Below are 19,217 nucleotides of genomic sequence, written 5' to 3' on the forward strand. Positions count from 1 at the left end.
AAAGTTTTCAACTTATTGATTTCGATGACGGGGTGTGCAGGGAGAATGGGGTTGCGGTACGGAGGGCCAGTTGAAGACAGGAAGGTCCACCATTTGGCCAGTTGTTGTCATCGGGGCGGGCTGAGAGTTGAAATTCGGCCACAATCAGGTGATCAACAGCGTGGCTTGTTTCCACCTCACTGAATTTGGAACGCCGGTGGAAAGTGAAAAGGTCCTACTTTTGCTTTTCTTATGACCCTTGCCACAGCTCAATATTTGTTGACATTTTTAAAAGGAAGCATTGAATCAAAATCACCGCATAACCATTATTTCATTAAGGTGTCATTAGAACCGACATAGAATTAAATAATTTCCTTCGGTTTCGTTTTTAAGGACGCAGCTAGCCGCACTTTAATAATTCATGAAATCGTCTGCTCACCCCCAACGCGCGAAACTAAACGGAAATCAATTTCACAAAATGTTTTCCTGCTCATTAGCTCGTGTTATTTGTCATTAAAAATGCGGACCCCATTAATATAGCGAGCCGCCGACGCTAACGCGCGGCCAGATGCCGTACGGATGTGTGAACGAGAATTATCCTCGCCGCTGGCGTGCAGAATTCGAATGGTGGGTCTTTGCCAAAAACCAGCCGAATATTACACGCTGTTTTATGTTCGCGACATCCGGCCGGCGGGTGAAATGGGAAACGATGATGTATGACGGCGACGGATGAAGGTCGGATTGCAGCTAGGCGAGATTTATTGGCTTCACGGTCCTAGTAGCTCCACTGCGTCCAATTTGGAAACGAGTTACCTATAAGCGGCTTTTCGTTGCTATCTATAGCGAGGAAAATTGCTTTTCGAATAGAACCATTTGTTTCGGCGTTCGGCGGTGACGAATGAGCAGTCATTTAAACTGTATGCATAATAATTCGACCAACTTTTGACGCAAAGCATAGAAATATGAAAACATATTTCATTCCGAATAAAATATATATGTTTTAATACACATTGAAAAGGTCAACCAAACTAGATTAGTTAACTTCAAGGTAATGAAAAATATTCCTAGCAAGGATGGTCATTTATATCCCACTTCAGCGATTTTTTTTCGATTTAGATAACAATCATCAATAAAATACGATGTCATTAGTAACAACTAATTGCTTAAAATTTGAAGCAATTGGTCTCAAAATATGAACGTTGGTTTGTTGATGAGCAAATAATGATGTTATTTATTGTTATGCATTATTTTATTTCTCACCCCAACACATCCTTGATCCGTATATTTATGTTGTACAAAAGATCAAGATATTTGCTAGTTTCACATGTTCGAACTTTAGGCCACTTTTAATTTGCATCATGTTTTAAAACTGTTTAGGTAGTTATGTGATCCCTTATTTGAAAACCGTTTCAAAATTCAAATTATCAAAATCTTTTATGGTTCTGAGGGACAAAGAATCTGCCAAAAAAGAGTCGATAATTTGAAACAGTTGGTCCAAAATGGGGGTTCTCCATTATTTACATTTTCACCAGTCCAGAAAGAATGGTGAGCCATTCACAGTTTTCCATCAAGTAGGCTTAAAGTAGCATACGACACTGCGAACGCATGTCTTCCACACGTTGTTAACACGGATGAAATCTCACGCGATAAAATACTCGTAAATCAACGCCGGGTCGTGAAGTGGACGTAAAATAAACGTTCCTCAGTGGAAAAAGAAAACATAACACTATCCCTTTCATGGGCTGTAAAGGTTGAAAACTTCGAAACGGGGCAACGAATGTTGGATCGTCGCAATAACCAGCGTCGTCTTACAAGTGCAAATGTAAGTCCAACATCAGCTTCGACTGCGCAACACTGCATCCGGTCGATGGCAGAAGATGAGCGGTCAACAGCTGGTTCCTAGCCGGTTTCGGTGCGCTCTGCAGATGAAGGTGAAAACGCGATCTCGCTTTCCATCGTCAGCGTACGCCAACGGAGGAAGATGCACCTACTAGGACGGTGGTAGAGTTCAAGAAGTTTCCTCTTTGCTTATTGGGTGTGGAATAGAGGTTATAACTAGAAGGAACAATCCTAGTAAGGTGTAAGTATTTGCTTTGAAAAGTTCTTATATAAAATGCTTTAATATACTTGTCATCAGTTAATCCTATCTGTCCGAGCATTTGCACGGGTTTAATTAGAATGGGTTTGGCAAGTCTCAGAAAACCCCGACAATAGTCAAGGACCACCACGTAAATCCGGGAATCTAAGGTATCGCGGGAGGGAGTGGCCCGAAACATTGTTGCCCCTATAGAAAGTGGTTTACTCCGTGGTAACTGATATCGCATTTCAACGTCCCAAACGCCCAAACACCAATCAATTTCACAAGCCCAGCACGCGAACAAGATCGCATACGGTTGCGTAAGTACTGGTTGAAGAAGAAAAAGAAGAAGTAGAAGGAAAAGTGATCCCAGGTCGCGTATGCATGGCATGCCATGCAGGCCCAAAATGTTGACACATGCGTACGATATTATTCGCCTCCTTTCTATTGCGCCACCGGGTGGCTACCGGGAGTTTAGGACCGGGCCCGGTTTGCAGGTTCATAAATTTTGCCTAACCTAATTCCGCACCAACATCGCGCCGGAGAGTGAGAGATGTGTGCCGTGCACCCGAAGCGGGTCAGTCGATCTCGTCCTGAAATCCATGCAGAGGGAAGGCAACTGGTGGGCGCCCTCTTTCGGGGGCCGATAGCGACACGGGAAAATATTGGCAATGGCGCCTAGTGCTAGGTGATGGCGAAATTGGTGCTGCCACTATAGCGTGGGGCGTTTTCGTCAGATAAACCGAACGCGCAGAGAGATAGAAGCCGATTTGAATTAACTGCGGGCCAGGAGTGGTCTCGACAATTCGATCAACAAACGTGTCGCAACAGCAGCCTTCCGAAAACCAGCTTAGCAGCTTTAACTTGCCGTCAGCTCAAAACCAATGTTTGGTTTAACTCTGCAATGCTGGTGCTCGAAACCGAGCGCGACTGAGCCCAGATCACCATCGACACTACAATGTCGATTAATGGACACCATCCTGGCTTGCGTGCCCTGGTTGTTCTAATCCTGCCAAACGATCCGAAAACCACCATGGCGCCATGGACTGTTGCTCATCGAATATGCAACGTATGGAAGACGGATCGATGGCGACGGGATCATAAAAACTAGAACACGTTTACGACGTGATGTACGCCAGTTTGGACCGGTAGATCCGCGGTAGTTGTTGGGAGCGTCTCAGTGATCCGCGAATTTTATGAGTCCACCACCACCTCGCTCGGTGCCTCCGTCCGGTAGGCTCCGAAACAAGCGAATCAAAATTCATGGCCACCCCGACAGGTGTCAGTGGACGGAAAACCCCGTAAGGTGATAACAAGCGGGTCGCGGTTGCGTAAAGCTCAACCTATTTTCCTCGCGAACAGCTCGCGGTTGTCGGAAGTGGTTTGTCTGTTTTTGGAACAACCACAAAAGAACCACACCTTTCGTGCTGCTGTCTTCACCTCGGCCTCGGGGACGACGCATTCAGACGCAAATAAGCTACCACCGCAAGCGTCGCGGCACCTCGTTTCCCTTTGTGGTTTCATGCCTTAAATCCATGCTCTTCAAAGCGAAGAAATAAAATATCGGGCGTTTGTCCCTAAAGAAGTTATAAAGCATAATTCACTTCTTTCGTTCTACAACTCAGCCGTTACGGCGAGTTGATTGTATCAAGTCTGCGGTATTCGGGACGCGATGTTTGGTGCCGTATTTTAACGACGAATGGCCATAAAAGAACGCTAATCCGCTTACGAGGTACATTAGTCTTTCTTTATCGGCCCAGTACCTTTATCGTCCGCACTCCCACAGCTGGTCCGCTTCGGAATTGGCCGCGTGTGACAATGTTTGTTTCTTGCGTTCTTTTGATGCTAGATTTTGGTTCCAAATATTGAAACCGGATTGCTGACAGCAAGTTCCATCCTGGTCTACTTGCTGTACATTGTGTTTCCGTGCTGTGTTTGGTGGTTCTCCGTAGGACGAAGCGAATCATAAAGACTCCTTTCTACGGTCGCCGAGCCCAATGGAAAAACAAGGTGCGGACAGCGAACGATCACCGACGGGTTTCAGGGAAGAATGAAATTCTACAGTAATTACTCACCCTTAACGCGGCGTTACTTAACGTTCCAGCGGAGTCGGGCTTTTTTCCCTTCCGCGATCGTGTTGCCGGACACTCGCGCTCATTCCTGTCAACGTGTCAGACCGGCAGACGTCAAGGTTCTTCCTTTCCAAGCAGTTCAGCTGGCAGCATGTTTCATTTTCTTCTTCTCTCGTTGTCCAACCTGAGTAGCGTCAAAGTCGCGGGCTCGCGTACGTGCCAGAAGAAAAAACAACGGAAACGGTCTACAAAGCCATGCAAGTGAGGCCGCACGTGGTTAATAATGTGTGCGTGTGTGTGGCAGAACAACGCGGCAAGAAACACAAGAAACAAAGTTGAACGAGAGTCAATAAACTAGATCAACTTCACTTTCAGCCGCTACACTGGGGGAGGGCCCCCTAGAAGCTCGATCTGGGTGTGGAGTCCACGATCGGATATCCAAGATCTTACGTTACGTTACGAGGTACAGTTATTTCGAAAGGGAAAGTCATCGCTGTCGTCGTGTGAGTCTGGTCTGGTACGCCTTTTTTCTAGCCTCCTTCACAAAACGAGTCCGTTGAAGTTCACCGGTTCGCCGAAGGGGCAATGGAACTTCAACACGCCTTAGTGGTATACACCATATCTACCGGTACACGTCACGATCGATCAAAAAACTATAAGAACCCATTTGTATTTAGAAACTAAATGTTTTTGTTTTCGTCTACTTAAGTCAAACAAAGTCCACACAGTACTTCCCATCCTGTGGTGCAGAGCCAGTTCTCGAAGGTGACCACCATGAATCACGGTAATGTGAATGATGCATGCCAAACAACCGAAGCTCACCGACGACGAGATGTGTCGTAAAATCACTCACTATTAATTACCTTCGGCGGTGGCCAGATGTTGCTGTCGTCGGGTGTCAGCACTTGGGAGGCGCGTGTATTTCTTCGCGGTATAGAAGCCAAACCATGATCCAGTTGGGGTAGAAGAACTGATCTACCAGAAAACAGTCAAGAATTCCGTAAAAGCTCTCTAGATGGACTTAATTAAACGTCGTAGTCTAATTTATGCCCCAGTTAGAATGACCCGAGGCTATCCGAAGAACCCGCGAAATGCAAATCAACATCGCGCGTTGGACATAATTAGGATGTAGCGTTCCGGTCGGGCAATGTCTCCAACCGTCTTATAGCGGGTCGTTCTCTTCCTACCAATCGTGTTCAGACTTCGGCGGATCACTTAAACCTTCACACGTCATACGTCAGGCGCATGGTAAAATGATGTGATTCGTCTTCGATGACACGGTGATGCAAGTCGCAGCACTGGTGTATCCCTAGGGGAAGGTCGTGTACTCAAAAGCGGAGTTCGTGTGAACTCGAGCAGCAGATGGACAAAATTGATGTGAAGAGGAATCTGGTTAGGTTTTTTGCGCAACACCATTTATATCACGTTGAAAGCTATTAATTAACAGGTTTTAAGCAGCCTCACGAGTGATGTAAAAATCAGTAGAGCCTGTTTTATGGCTGGTAGTGGACATTTATGTTCGATAATTTTGGAGGAAGATTGATATTGATCGATTTTGCCGCGGGGTAGATCCCTGATTGCGATAAAAATGAGACTGCGATACCCGATGCGTGTAGCAGGACACAATGGGTCAATTTGTCGAAGCTTGATGTTCTAATTATACACCAGCGAACTTACACTTGGACATATTATATTCAGTGTTTTTTCATGCCACAGGTAAGAGTAAAATAAAACAGGTATTTGCAGCAGCAACTTACGCCAGAGCGTGTAATTAAATATCATCGTTACCGATTTCTACCGAATGAAGAATGAAGATCAAGCAATAACATAAAATCCAAGGATGTCCATAAATTGCGCGATTGTCTTCTGCGGCAATATATTTAACAGTTTACACTCCCGCGGCCTAATAAATACGCGTTTCATGGACAGGTGTTCCCCGGGACGGCCATCCAGGTACCCCTTTAATTGGGCTTCATTTGGGGTGCCCGACTGTCTCATGCCATTCCGAACCACGCGGCCAATTGGCACTTGAAGAATCATAACTTCTGACCGAAGCAGTGTGACTTCGGACCCGGTTGGTAATATACACGCCGCGGGGGGCAGCGAACTACCACAACTAAGTGAATAGAGGAGGTTGGTGTTGTGATCTTCCCTTCTTCCCTTGACTCTCCCCGTGGGGCTTGGTGGATCCCCTTTTCAAGGGACAGGTTTCTTCACAATCAACCTCCCGGTTTCGGGCAAACCTGTTGCCTGGAGTCCCGATGTTTGTAGACCGATCCCGCCCAGGGGACGAAATGAATGAAATTAAGCAAAAACCGATGGCCAACATAGAAAGGCCGAGGGGGTCGAGTCCACCGCCCGGCGGAAACAACAAAACGCTTCGGAGAAGATATTGAAAACAAGAAAAGAAAATGAGCCAGTTTTGGGAGGGAGCAGAAGGTGGGGGGATGGTGGACCGAAAGACAAATGGGAAACAGAGAAAAAAGAGATGTGCGATCCTCCGATCCTCCGGAGCGCTGCCAGTTGAGCCGAAAGTCGTCGTACGACAGTTTGCATATACAAGAGGATATCTAAGAGGATAAATTAAAACAAGTTTTTCGGCACCCCGAAAGTCCACAACCCGGCGTCCAGCCGGGTCCAGCTGGTCACAAGCCTATCATGTAGCCGGTTGGGAGCCGCACCGACCGCTTCTTCCAGCCGTCGGCACTAGGTGACAAGAGTTGGACCAGGGCAGGAACCAGGTGACGGGAAGGGGAGCGACGTTTTGCGGAAAGAATATGCAAAATTTTATGGCTCCTTTATGGCCGAGCCGCTTCGCGTGTTAGTTTACTTCCACAGCCTGTACGGAGCTGCTCGGAGTCAGCCGATCCGTTGCACGGAGAACGCCCGTGATCGTTGTCCACATGGTTAAATTTCCCATCCTCCGCTTCCGCACCGGTCCTACAACGTCCGACATTTGCATCGACTGGTGGTCCGTTTGGGAAACTGAAGATTCCCTAATGAGTTAATGTGGATCTTTGCCAGATTTCGATTGACTCGACCAGATAGTCCTCTTCCGCCGTCTACAAGGGTGAAGGCACGTCCACGCGCAGGTTTTGGGATGATTGTGAAATGAAAACACCATCTTCTCCCGACCATCCACTGGAGTAACCTCTATTCGTATTGGATTGGTCCTCGGGAAGACCGGTTTGCTCATCGTGCGATCACCCTGTCTAGTAACGATGACTCACGCGCTGAATTTTGGGCGTCGAAAGACGGGCCCCGAGCCAGCCAACCTGTGTCTCCCTGAGGTACTGGATCTGCATCGTGGCCTGAAAAGTGCGCCTTGACAACAAAGTACGGCCAGAATGGACAATCCCTTCAGAGTGGAACCGGTCTTTGCAGACGCTTTGAAACTGTCATATGGAATTTATGATTCAATCCAAAGGCAGGTTTTTCCATTCGTCTGCTTACGATCTGCTCCGGCTATTGCTGTGTAGAGCGTTTTCGAGGTATCGGTATTTTTCTCAAAGTCACTGCCTACCGATTATTTTCTGTTGAATTTTGGTAGGTAAGGAATGCCGGAAGAATTTGCTGGCTGGCCGACTGCGCCCGTAATTTGCGATTTTATCATAGTGGGCTGATCTGAATGTTAAATAATGATCGCTCGGAAGACATCTGTAGGCCTTCGGTTTCATTCATTAACATTTTTGAACCAGCATGGAATGCTATGGCAGCTTCACCGGAACGAGTAGATCAAACCAACAAGAGGGTATTGAACGCCACAATACAACACATAAACAGAGATGTTGCAGTCGATGGAGCCTAAAGTGCAGGCTATTTCGTTGGAATCACAATCACGTCTTTCAGTGTTATGTGTTTGTAGCTAGATTTCTAAATCTGAAATTAACTAAATGCTTTCTCCTGTCCCTCTCTTTTGCAGATAGCCGTTCAGGTTCCAAAATGATACGGCTAGGGCTCTACCTTGCAGCGTCATGGACGATACTATGCACCTATGGTGCAGCAATGCCAGATGTAAGTATAAAAGTTCCCAGGAGGGAAACAAAAGTTGAAGTTTAGTCTAACGCCATGACGGAAGCCGTTCGTTCGTGGTCGGTTTTAATATCATCGCAAAGTGTTCGTATGAGGCACGATCGGCTATGCGTACGTGTTAATTTTCGGAAAAAGGATGAACTGTGGCACTCGAAGTGTGATTTAGAGTTCTTTGAGATAGTCAGACTATTTCTAGAGAAATAGCCGTTTTTATGGAGTTTTCAACTCTTGTGAACGCCATGTGTTTCTATGCGAAAAGAAAATCAAGTCGAGGGTTTGGTGCACTTTAAGCTAGTACCAATTTGAATTGCGCAATGCTAGGCTGCGCTAGTCGCACCGGCAGGTATTGTTACAACGTTAAGTTTCCACTGGAAGTTTGAAGGTTTGTGCAAAGTATCACAAACACTCGCAACAGCCTACCGGTTCCTCTATGAGAGCTCTTTAGTCAATAGAGTCTAGTGAACAGCTATGCCACGGCACACTAGCACTAGTGTGCAGTTTTCCATGTTTCCCTCGACGGCAACGTTTCTTAGGGACGTCTCTCAAGTGGAAGGGCTACAACACACACACTCCATCGTTTCGCCCATTGTTTCGCGCTCGAGGATTTGTACCATTTCGTTTCGTTTCACCCGGCATTGCTACTTCCTACACGAGAGAGGAAGGTTTTTGCGCAAATGGTTCCCTTTCACATCCGCTCTGCCGGGAATGGGCCGTGGAAACTATTCCACCGATTCGGTGCAATTGGTTCACAAATACATAGACTCATAACCTGATTTATACATGGCATATACTAATAGGAATTGAATAAAATATGTCTACAAGAATGAAAAATTTTTGCAATAAACTATTCATGCCTATAGGTTATATCTGGAAGGATGCTACTTCTTCTTTATTCTCTCGGACTGCTGCTAGTAACCAATAACAGCCATCTTCAACCGGTTCAACTGGGAACTACGAGACGAAGTAAGCAAGCTGGCCATTTAAGCCGCCTGTATTACAAATGCTAAATTTTATGATAATTGTCATCACCGACAAAGTATTATTTTACACCCCAGTCGCGTCCACAATCAACCGGACAGAAATATCGGTCCGCGGGAGAGCAAGCGGGTAGGGGAGGGGAAAAATGATAGAGAAAAAGATGAACTATACCGCCCGGAATGAGCCCGTGGACGCCGCTGGACTGAAGATCAAATGTCATCGATGAATTTTTATCGCCATTCCATACAGGTTGGCGATGAAATCCGCCACCTTATTCGTCATCATCAACAGCAGTGAGACTGGTTTTTCGATCTTTGTGGTCCGTGATTCGAATTGGCGGACTATGGTTTTCAAGTTGTCCGTCAACCGTTGGGAGCAAGTTTTTGGAAAAGTTTAGTAATAATAAATAACAAGCAATAAATTAGGAACTAGATCTGAGGACCGTTTGAAACATTTTTGAACATAACATTCGACAGCATAGAGTCTGATCTAATACCAGTTCTAAAAATGTGAGAACTTTATATTTTTGATGCTGAAATTGGATCCTAACGCAAAAAAAAAAAAATGCACGCCACACGAAAAAGCGAGTGAACAACCGTCAATTTTCTTAACTGTCATACGTTTCATTCATTCGATAATGTATGAGACAAGCTTTAATAGTTCGAATGGAAATTGAAGTCATATTTTGCACTTTTGGCGAAATGTTCAGCAATATTAGACTTTACCGTTTGATAGCGATTTCGAACTTAGCGCACAACTTAACGACAATCTCACTGCCCGAAAACTTACTTGTGTTTTCTTGTTCAATAGTTATGTGATAAAATGTAGCTCATTCCGAATAGTTTGGGACCTCCAACTCATTTTTCCCAAATTATTGACCTTTTTCGGAAGTCTTACCAAATCGTAAATAACAGCGTACCGCAGTGGCAATCATCTCGTAACGGGGTAACCAATTTATGGTTCTATTTCGACGATAAATACGTCACCGTTGTCATCCGTCCACCGGCGGCAACGAATAATTGCCGGGTTTTATTTTGTTTTACTCGTTTTTATATAGGCATGCCCGTTTTCGTTTTGTTTCCCTTCAAACGTCCTTTCCGATTGAGTAATCCGTTGGTGGTCGCCGGTGAGAATCGCGGCCATCGCCAGCCTAACCGCAACCGAGTTGATGATAGGGTTTCCCGTTTTTTTCCCATCGTTGCCCAATGTCGGCCAACGTTGTCTCCGGTTCCCTTTCCCTTTCGGTGCGCCTACTCGAGGACGTCGTGGTTGTTTTCTCGCTGCCCAAAAACGTCAACCCATCCTCTCGGCTTCCGAGCGATGCGGCCGGTCTCGCCTCTCCCCCTCTCCGAACCCTGAGTCTGGCGGATTAAGATGTCACACGATTCTTGAGACGTTTGTCACGTGTTCTTGTCATGGATTTGGTGGGGAGATAGAGAAGGAGAGCGAAAGACTCCAGCTAGTTGTTATCAACGCGACGCGCACGGCCTGACACAGACACCTTCATTTGCCGGGGCCGAGTCAGCGGATTATGGCCGATGCCGGTGCTCCGTGCGTAATTAATTGCTTCTTCTTGTCTGCGGCTTGCTGCTGGTGCTGCATGCTCTTCACGCACCGCTGCGACGGAAGTCTTACGTCATGGCACAGCTCGCCTTCCGGACGACGAAAACGATGATGATGTTGTTGATGCGCTAGTCACGACGGCGTCCATGACGTGGTGCGATGTTCGAACGGTGTGTTACCAGCCGAAGTGTTATTATCCAGCTAGACATTAGTGACAAAATGAAACATTTCCAGTCAGATTAGCATCTTATTTGCAGATAAGATGGTTTACGATAGTGACAACAAATGATGAACAACCCTTTCGAGAACAATCGACAAAGAATAAGCTATAAAAGTGATTGATCGATCAAGAAGTTCCAAGTTCTGCCATATTCGGTAGTAAATTAATTTTATCTGGGAATCAAAATAATCCTGATAAGTTAACACAAACAACCTTTGTCATTTTACCATCATCGCTTGGCTGTTTCATTTTTACATTGTGAATATTATTGCAATACAGTGGGCCACCTCCATGGCGTCTAGAACAAGTACTCCTTGGGTGGACCGTGTACTTGGAAGTGCATGTACTGGTACACACGAGACTGGAGCCGAATTTGGGCCTATCTGAAGGATATCGACGGGCTTGGACGGAGTGAAGGACATCGACAAACCGGTACCACGATGGTTCCGTCAGTGGCTAGGTCTGGGTCTAGGTTACTGCAACGAGTATTCCAACTCTCGAGAAGGTTTTTTGTTAAGACGTTATAGTTTTGATTCATGCAAGGACAATCGACTGCCTACCAACTGGTTGGCAAGTTAAAAATAGTACAATTTAAACATTACATCGATGGCATAGGAACCGAAAGTAATACCGCCTCAAATTGGTTCAAGTAGAAAGCAATGAGAATTGTTTCATTTCGTCAAATGTTCAATTTCCTGTGCATCACAAGATTAAAGCTGAACTAGTGATCCAGTTTTATTTTCTAGTGAATGATCCGACGTAATCCTTAGCTCACATGTACTTTTCGATCACCTTTGGAGTGAAAATTATGTCAATTTTTCGCCACGTAACCCAACGTTCGCAATCAACCTCGATACGCAGTTGTCCTTACCTTACATGAAATATTTAATGAACTCCTTTTTTTCGACCTCCTCTCGTGCGCACATAACGATGCGAGCCGGTGCGCCGATTATGCGCCCGTTATAGGATTCACGTAAATCATTCGACGACAACTGGAAAACGGGCCACCAAGCGGAACGTCAATTTTGCCCTCCCAAGTCACAGCCGCATTTTGCACCGGGTGTCTCACCAAGGAAGAGCAGCTTTATCCTTCAAACGGAAAAACCGTCCACGCTTGTTGCTTCGGCTTCGTACAAGGACAAACATCACGAGCGGCAACGGTGACGGCAACGGTCCCGTTGATGGCACGCATGCTCTCGTTAGCGAATTCAATTACAAAGAATCAGTTCCACAGCCGCACTTGGGATCGTTATTATGTCATGAGACACGTCTCGAAACGAGGTCCCATTATCGCAGCGTATGCAGGGATCGATCGGGTGTTCACATTGTAGCAAACTGTTGCAAATTTCAAATGGACAGATTTGTGTCAAGCAGGTTTGCACCATTTGTTTGATGTTTTGAGTTTAACATGAAGATGCAGACTTATAAGGCTTGTTTACAACCAGATTTATAAATTAAATGCTTCTCTTTCTTTTTGTTAGCATTCTACTGGTTGAGATATGCACAGCTTTCTTCCTCAGCAAAAGACTCAGAGGTTCGTCGCTTGCACGCTGGTTGAAATCACTTGTTTCGTTATCCGCCTTTATCCCGTTGGAACCACATTTCAGTGCGTAAATCGACGTAAATCGGCTAGTCTCCGTGGCAACCGGGCCGCAAACTCGCTTGCCCGCTCTCGCTTAATCGTAGCAGCAGCAGATCGCGTATTTCTCGTGTTTACATAATCCACCGATCGGCGCTAATTGACCCCGATGCGCTTGGTGGAGGCGTACGTCGAAGAGATGTGGAGGGGAGAGATGCGTGCACTGTGGGCCTGTTTTCGTGTTACGATTTTTCCGATTTTTGCGCCTGCCGCATTTTTGTGTTCCGCACCCCAAACGCGCAATCCGCAAATTTGCATCGATAACACACACTTCGTTGCCAAGCGCGGAGGCGGTGTGACGTTCCGTTGAAGCTTCGGTTTTGTTTTTGTTTTTCCGACTCCATCTGAGGGGCTTCCAGCTGCATTGGAGTCTCGCCACGCGCAGGTGGGGTGTAGCATATAATGCGCACCGAAGGTTACGTGCACGCAACGCTGATAAAGACAAATAGTTTGTACTACGATCGCGCCCGAGCGCAATCTGGGAACGGCGTTGCGTTTGCTTGTTTGTTTGCCACCAGAGTAAAGCATCCGCCACCAGTTTCACCTGCTGCCATGTTGCTGCCTACCAAGAGGGATGCATGGAAGTATTCTTCCGGGGTTAAAAGGAAGACAAACTGTAATATTCCTAATGTACGTGCTCGGAGCTCGTTGAGGTTGAAACAAATTTGGCGATTGTATCTATTTTAAAGACAAAGTATCTTTGATTGGATTTTCTTCGATTGCTGCCGACGCTACGCTGAGTTTTTGTTAAACATGTCCAGCAAGCAAACCACATATGAAAACCTTCCTTGACAAACTAGCACCATTACGCTGTGGGGAAGTCGCCTAACACGTTGATGTATGCACATGTGGGGAATGCTTTGTGGCGTTGTTGTTCAAGCACATGCCGTTTCGTTTCGCCTTTGTTTTGCGTATCGCGTTGCGTGCAAACATGCGTCCAGGGTGAAGTGAAACCACGGAACCCCCCTGTTCCAGCCTTAGACCGTGGTCAGGTTGTGCCACCGCGAGGTTGTGCGATAGCGAACGGCAAGGTCGAACCTCGGCGGAGTCTGCGCGTGGTGTGGACTGTGAAACAATTGTACGATAGCTGGGCGGAATCAATCACACATACTCCGAGGGAGGGAGGGCCGGTACGCGCGCTCTGTCAGATGAATCGTTTGAATGAGTAACAAATGGTCCATTAGCACTCCACGATTGCTCCAGCGCTGGTGGAACCGGTGTTTCAGCGCACGTTACAGTGGCCGATAGGTTGGGATACATATTTTTTCGATTACATTCGAACAACACCTTCGAACAAAAGCCGCCAGCGACAGGGCCCGACGGCCCCGGATCTGGTTTGACCAGACGCACGAAGGGCATAATTTATGCAAGTACCTACCGGCGGGCCAAAGTGACAACTTGGACCTGAAGGTCGGACAAATCGGGAGATTGTTTCGAATTCTAATGTACGTTGGAGTTTATCCGAGCAGCAAAAGGGGATTTCGAAGCTCAGATTCAGACCTACTTTCAGCATTCAGCTGGAATGCTGCATAGTACCTTCAAGATAGACTATCTTGGTTGCGTACGAAACTGATGTATCGTGTAAGCAAACATGTTTGAATTAACACGCAGCTGAACTAAATAGATCTGACTTAGGCTTGGCAATCGATAGTTTTAAACCCTTAACGACATGATGCAGCTTATTTAAGCGATCTTATTTCTATATTTTCATTCCTACTTTCTGGAGTTGTTTTGAAAACCTCCACAACCGAGCCAACAGCCGTGGGAATATTTTTGACAGTTAGTTTGAATTTTGTTTACCTTTTGTGAGCGTCCTGAAATGTTTGTGTTCAACAAAAAAATTAGTATGTTTTACTAACTAAAGAAACAACTGAAGGATACAGTATGTGTTCTGGAGAAACGTTGCACGTGAAGAAGACCATCACACTAGATTTTAGCCATATAATGACAACAAACAAAATAACTTCGCTCAGAAGAGCACTTTCGACTACTCGGGATATTATTTTAATACAATCGCAACTGAAACGTGATTATATTTCCTTTAAGAGATTTTTACAAAGATCTCCGACGTAAAACAAGTATGTTTGTAATCAAGTTTTGAACTGACTGTCCAAAAAATGGCGAAGCAGAAAATAATTTCACACCAACCTCTCTTTTTACAGACCTTGGATAATTACAAAAGATATAATTATTTCGGGAACAACAGAAGTTTATTTTATAACAACGTTGTTATTTAAAGCACATTCTCTGTGAAACTATCTACAATATTTTCAAGGAATACTTATAAACTATTTAAAGAAAAGCTTCAAATTATGATTTTTTATTTATATTTTCCACTTTTTCATTAAGATTTACCTTTAAAGGTTAATTAAAAGAATATGAGTCAGCTTCTTTTCCCAAATATGTACTAGGTTAGGTTCTATTTCTTATACAAGACAAACTAATTATGTTTGTTGTTTTTTCCACAGATTCATCGTCATATGTCCTCCGCTCAGCTACAGGAAGTGTTTCACGTGGACCACGCAGACCTGGTCCCGCACTATGAGCTCGTCAAGCTAACACATCACACAAACACGCCGGTGTTGGCGAGCGCCCGGCGGAAACGCAGCATAGAAAGCGCTTCCTCCTCGGGCACAGCAGTGGGCTCCAAATCGAACGGTCTCAATGACGCCGGTAGCAACAGCTACAGCCACCACGTCAAGAAGGACCTCAGCAAGGTGCGCTTCACCGAAAAGGTGAGCGAGCTGCCGGTCAAACCGGGCCAGCAGAGGAAACCGGTGCCAGCAGTGCGGCAACAGGTCCCGCTGGAGGCTGGTCCGCTGGTGAACAGCGAACAGGACGACGTGATCACCATCGAACCGCTGGTGGAGTCGGCGGGCATCAGCATAGCCGACATGGCCGAGCACCGGGTGTCGTTCGCTGCGTTCGGCGAAAACGTCAACCTAACGCTACGGAAGACGGAAGGTCTTCTGCGGGGCGGTGCACACTCGCTGCGGATGTGGAACGTCCGCTCGGATCCCAACTCCACGCAGGGGCTGGTCTACGAAGAGATTCACGATGAGGTACGTACCCGTAGTCGAAATGTTGCAATGTCTGTGAAATATTTCATCAGATCTTACATAGAATGAAGCAACTCTAGCGCTCGCGAGAGGTGATGATACACCATCGAAGGAATTGTTTGTAGTCGATTGGTCGAATCTCCGGTCGATAAACTAACACCTCTTGCACGCCATTGTGATTCCTCTCATCTTACATCTCGCAACGTATCTCAGGTGGTGGTCAGGTCAGGTCGTTAAGAACCGATTGCGGCACACGCAGATCACAACGCTTCCGGCCGTGGAGTTGCGGCGATGTCGAAAGCCCTCCCTTGATGGAAGTGAATTGTTTTCCCCGCGCTCCGAAGCCTTTTCTTAGTCTAGAAGGCTCCACTCGCTGCCGTTTGCGGAGCTCTCAGGCTTTCATGCATACTAATTAGCAGCGTTTCGTCACTATCAGCGCTTAGCACTATCGCCCGGGTCAGGTGCCGTCCCCGATTGATTTACGAATCCAGCTGCCATTCTTCGGAGGACAGACTGGTATGGTTACAACGGTAGCCCACGGTGGCAGGGAGATCGATTGCACACTTGGCCGACACTTGGCATCGCTCAAGTAGGTCCCAAGTGCACCAGTCGGTGGCATACTCATGTGTAATTAGTTTGAAGGTCAACCCCACTTGTGGCAACAGCGACAACAAAAACCCGGGCCATTCGCGTCAACGACAACACCATCGTCGACAACCGGACCGGCGGAAGGAAGGGGGGGGGGGGTTTTGCTCTAAATATCGAGCCCGCAATGCCATTTTCACACGATCCGGACAAAACGGACGGTTTTGCAAGCAAATGGAGATGCAAAACATAACGCCCGGTCGCCTTCTGGTGCACTTCGGCGCCAGCGACGGGTGGCTACCGTGTGGGTAGCGCGGGAGTTTGATTTAATTTATAATTTAAATAATTCAGCTCGCCTCCTCTTCGAACTTGAACGTGCTCTAAATTACCGGTGCTGTGTGTGTTCTCTTCGTTCTCAAGACCGCAAACCGGCCGGTTGTGGAACTTCTGACCAAACCGTTTGACAATACTAAAAACAGAAGCACACTAACCACTTGGGCACTGGTCCACCGATCAACCGACTGCGTTGGGTGGTCAACTGTCGCCTCCCTGCTTCAGGAGGTCCGTGGAATGTTTTGATTGCTTGGAAAAAGGTGGCCGTTGCTATTTTTTTTCTCTTCTGGTGCTCCACCAGATCGATGTAAATCGAGTTCCATTGGCCGCTGTTCTAATGATAGTTCTCAAACGAGCTGATTTTAATGAAATGGATGCTTCTGGTTCAGAATCCGGAGCAACCCCGGTTGACCTCGTGCTGCTAAAATTAGATGACGTTGAAGTTAACACATCGTACCGGACGATTTATTAAAGCTTGTTCTTCTTGATTTGCATTCATTAGTTGCTGTTCAAATACCGTTCTATTCCATCCGACAAGAATGTTGCCTCCCCTCCAAGAAAGGCAACTCCTATGCACTTCTGTCTAACACCACGTGGTGTACTATATCCTTTGGGGCAAGAACACCTGCCTGAGGAGGACATGAGAGAACGAGAACTCTTGCGCCCTTAAGAACTTGGGCATGCGCCTGTCGAGAACGTCACGGTGCTGTGGTTATCCCGCGTGTTCAAGGGTGGTTCATGATGATGGTAATCATGGCTTGAGGCTCATGTCCAGCGTGGCGCGCTGTTTGCACACAGCTGAGTCGAAATGAAAGAACAAAGCAAAAAAAAACACGCAAATGGAGGCGTTTGCAGCCTAGAATTAAAACTCAGCAGGTCCCCCGGAGGTCTGATTTCAGTTAAGGACTTGAGAGATTTATCTCCTAACCATCGGCACCTGGCTGAAGGGACGGGAGATTATCTTTGGTGAATGAATATATTTAGGGTAGCACCATAAGGTAGGCAGTCCAGTCTCGCGAATCAGGGTCGTGGTCTGGTGAATGAAGTAACAGACCAATCTCGAGGGTGTCTCGTGATCATCACCTCTGGCAAGGTTCGCCACCCCGGGTGAGGTGTTGATTCAAGTGTCCGCCCGTCGATTTCCCAACAGCTCCGGATGAAGAGAAGCATGAACAAAGTTAGAAAAAATCTAATTCATTAGTTAAGATCGCATTGTTTCAACACTGCCCGACCAGGTTCGGCGGAGGACAAAGATTTATATCCAGTTTGACTCATATGGAGGCAACTGGACGTGCAACGTATCGTACCGCAGCCGGTCGCACGGCGCGGAAAGATATAAATTACATGTTTTGATCCACAAGCCAGGCAAAACGGCAGCTTCTCGAGGCCATATCCTGACACCAAACCTCCCCTATTCGGAAGGCACAAGCTCAACCCGATACCCGAACCTTGAGCGTCGTTAAGTTCGGAGGTTTAGGGCCGCTTCACACTTGATGTGGGATTTGTGTTATGCTAATACCGGTTGCCACTTCGGTTCGGCTGATCGATTTTGGGGCGAAAATTTCCAATGAATCACAAATCAAAAACCCAGCCCGCAAATATAAAATAACAACACCCAACAGCCTGCCTGCTGCCGATCGATGACGCGCACGCGGGTGTCCAAATATATTTGTTTTATGGCCGTTATGGCCTTCGGCGTGGCTTCGGCTTATCTCGGTATCAATCTTAGTTACTTACAAAGCAATCGCTCTTCGGGGCGGGAACGATAGAGAGGGAAACTAATGCATGCGGAAGTTATCGATGGAGATGAGAACCGTCATCAACCCGTGGACAATGGCCGAGGCACATATGAGTGCAGATTTCAGCACCGTTTTGAGCGGTCATCTGATGAGCAAAGCGTCGTTTAATATTTATTGCGACTTGGCTATTTTTTTTTTCTTTCGGGTAAGAATTCGACGAAGAACTAGGGTGTGATAAGATTTATTACAGCCGGAAGGTTTAACCGAATGGAACCCGGGACGTATAGTGATGTGTTGTCGAGTGAAAATGAAAGGATTATTTTAAACAACAAGCATTAAAACACTAGCAGTCCCAATACCAGTCAAGACTATATATCTATCTCTCTACTTTATCGAAAGTTTTAATATAAAAAACCTAATTCTTTTCTGTGCAGATCTTATACCGAGCATAGACTTTTTTTTTCAAAAAATACACAGTTATTATACTTTTGTATATGAATACTTTTTATTCATATTTTAAGGTAAAACGAATGAACATTCCCTTTTGCACCAATAAACTGAAAACAGTAGTGTCCAAAAATGATAGCCTCATTTAGGGTTTGAATAACCAACGGAAATAGCATAAATGAGTTGCAAAGTAATGATTTAGTAATCAGTGAGTCCTCCATTACGATATAACACCTGAAAAATTCTTGATGGCATACTATCATATAATTTTTCCAACATTTTTAGTAATAAGAAACGCCAAGCATTTCGGATCTTACTAGCGAACTCACTAATTACTGTTACCAACTGGTTTCATAGCTAGGAACTGGGTTGTTGTATTAATTTCAATAAATTTTGTAGTGAGGCTATCATTATGGAATATTCCTGTTTTTTTTTAGTTTTGACCCTAATGATACTATAAACTAATTTTCTGAAAAACCAGAACTGAAACACAT

At 46.0% G+C, this 19,217-nt stretch overlaps 1 protein-coding gene across 2 annotated transcripts in view; it reads left to right on the forward strand.

The window, feature by feature from the left end:
* Positions 1-19,217, forward strand: part of LOC131271518 (A disintegrin and metalloproteinase with thrombospondin motifs like) — a 93,939-nt gene that overhangs the window by 17,961 nt on the left and 56,761 nt on the right. For both annotated transcript variants that reach the window (XM_058272968.1, XM_058272969.1), the window contains exons 3-4: positions 8,051-8,142; positions 15,029-15,622. In XM_058272968.1, coding sequence (XP_058128951.1) covers positions 8,071-8,142; positions 15,029-15,622 — 666 coding nt within the window. In that variant the 5' untranslated portion in view covers positions 8,051-8,070. The remainder of the gene's footprint in view (positions 1-8,050; positions 8,143-15,028; positions 15,623-19,217) is intronic.

This window comes from Anopheles coustani, chromosome 3 (assembly GCF_943734705.1).
Source record: "Anopheles coustani chromosome 3, idAnoCousDA_361_x.2, whole genome shotgun sequence".
NCBI classification, from domain to species: domain Eukaryota; kingdom Metazoa; phylum Arthropoda; class Insecta; order Diptera; family Culicidae; genus Anopheles; species Anopheles coustani.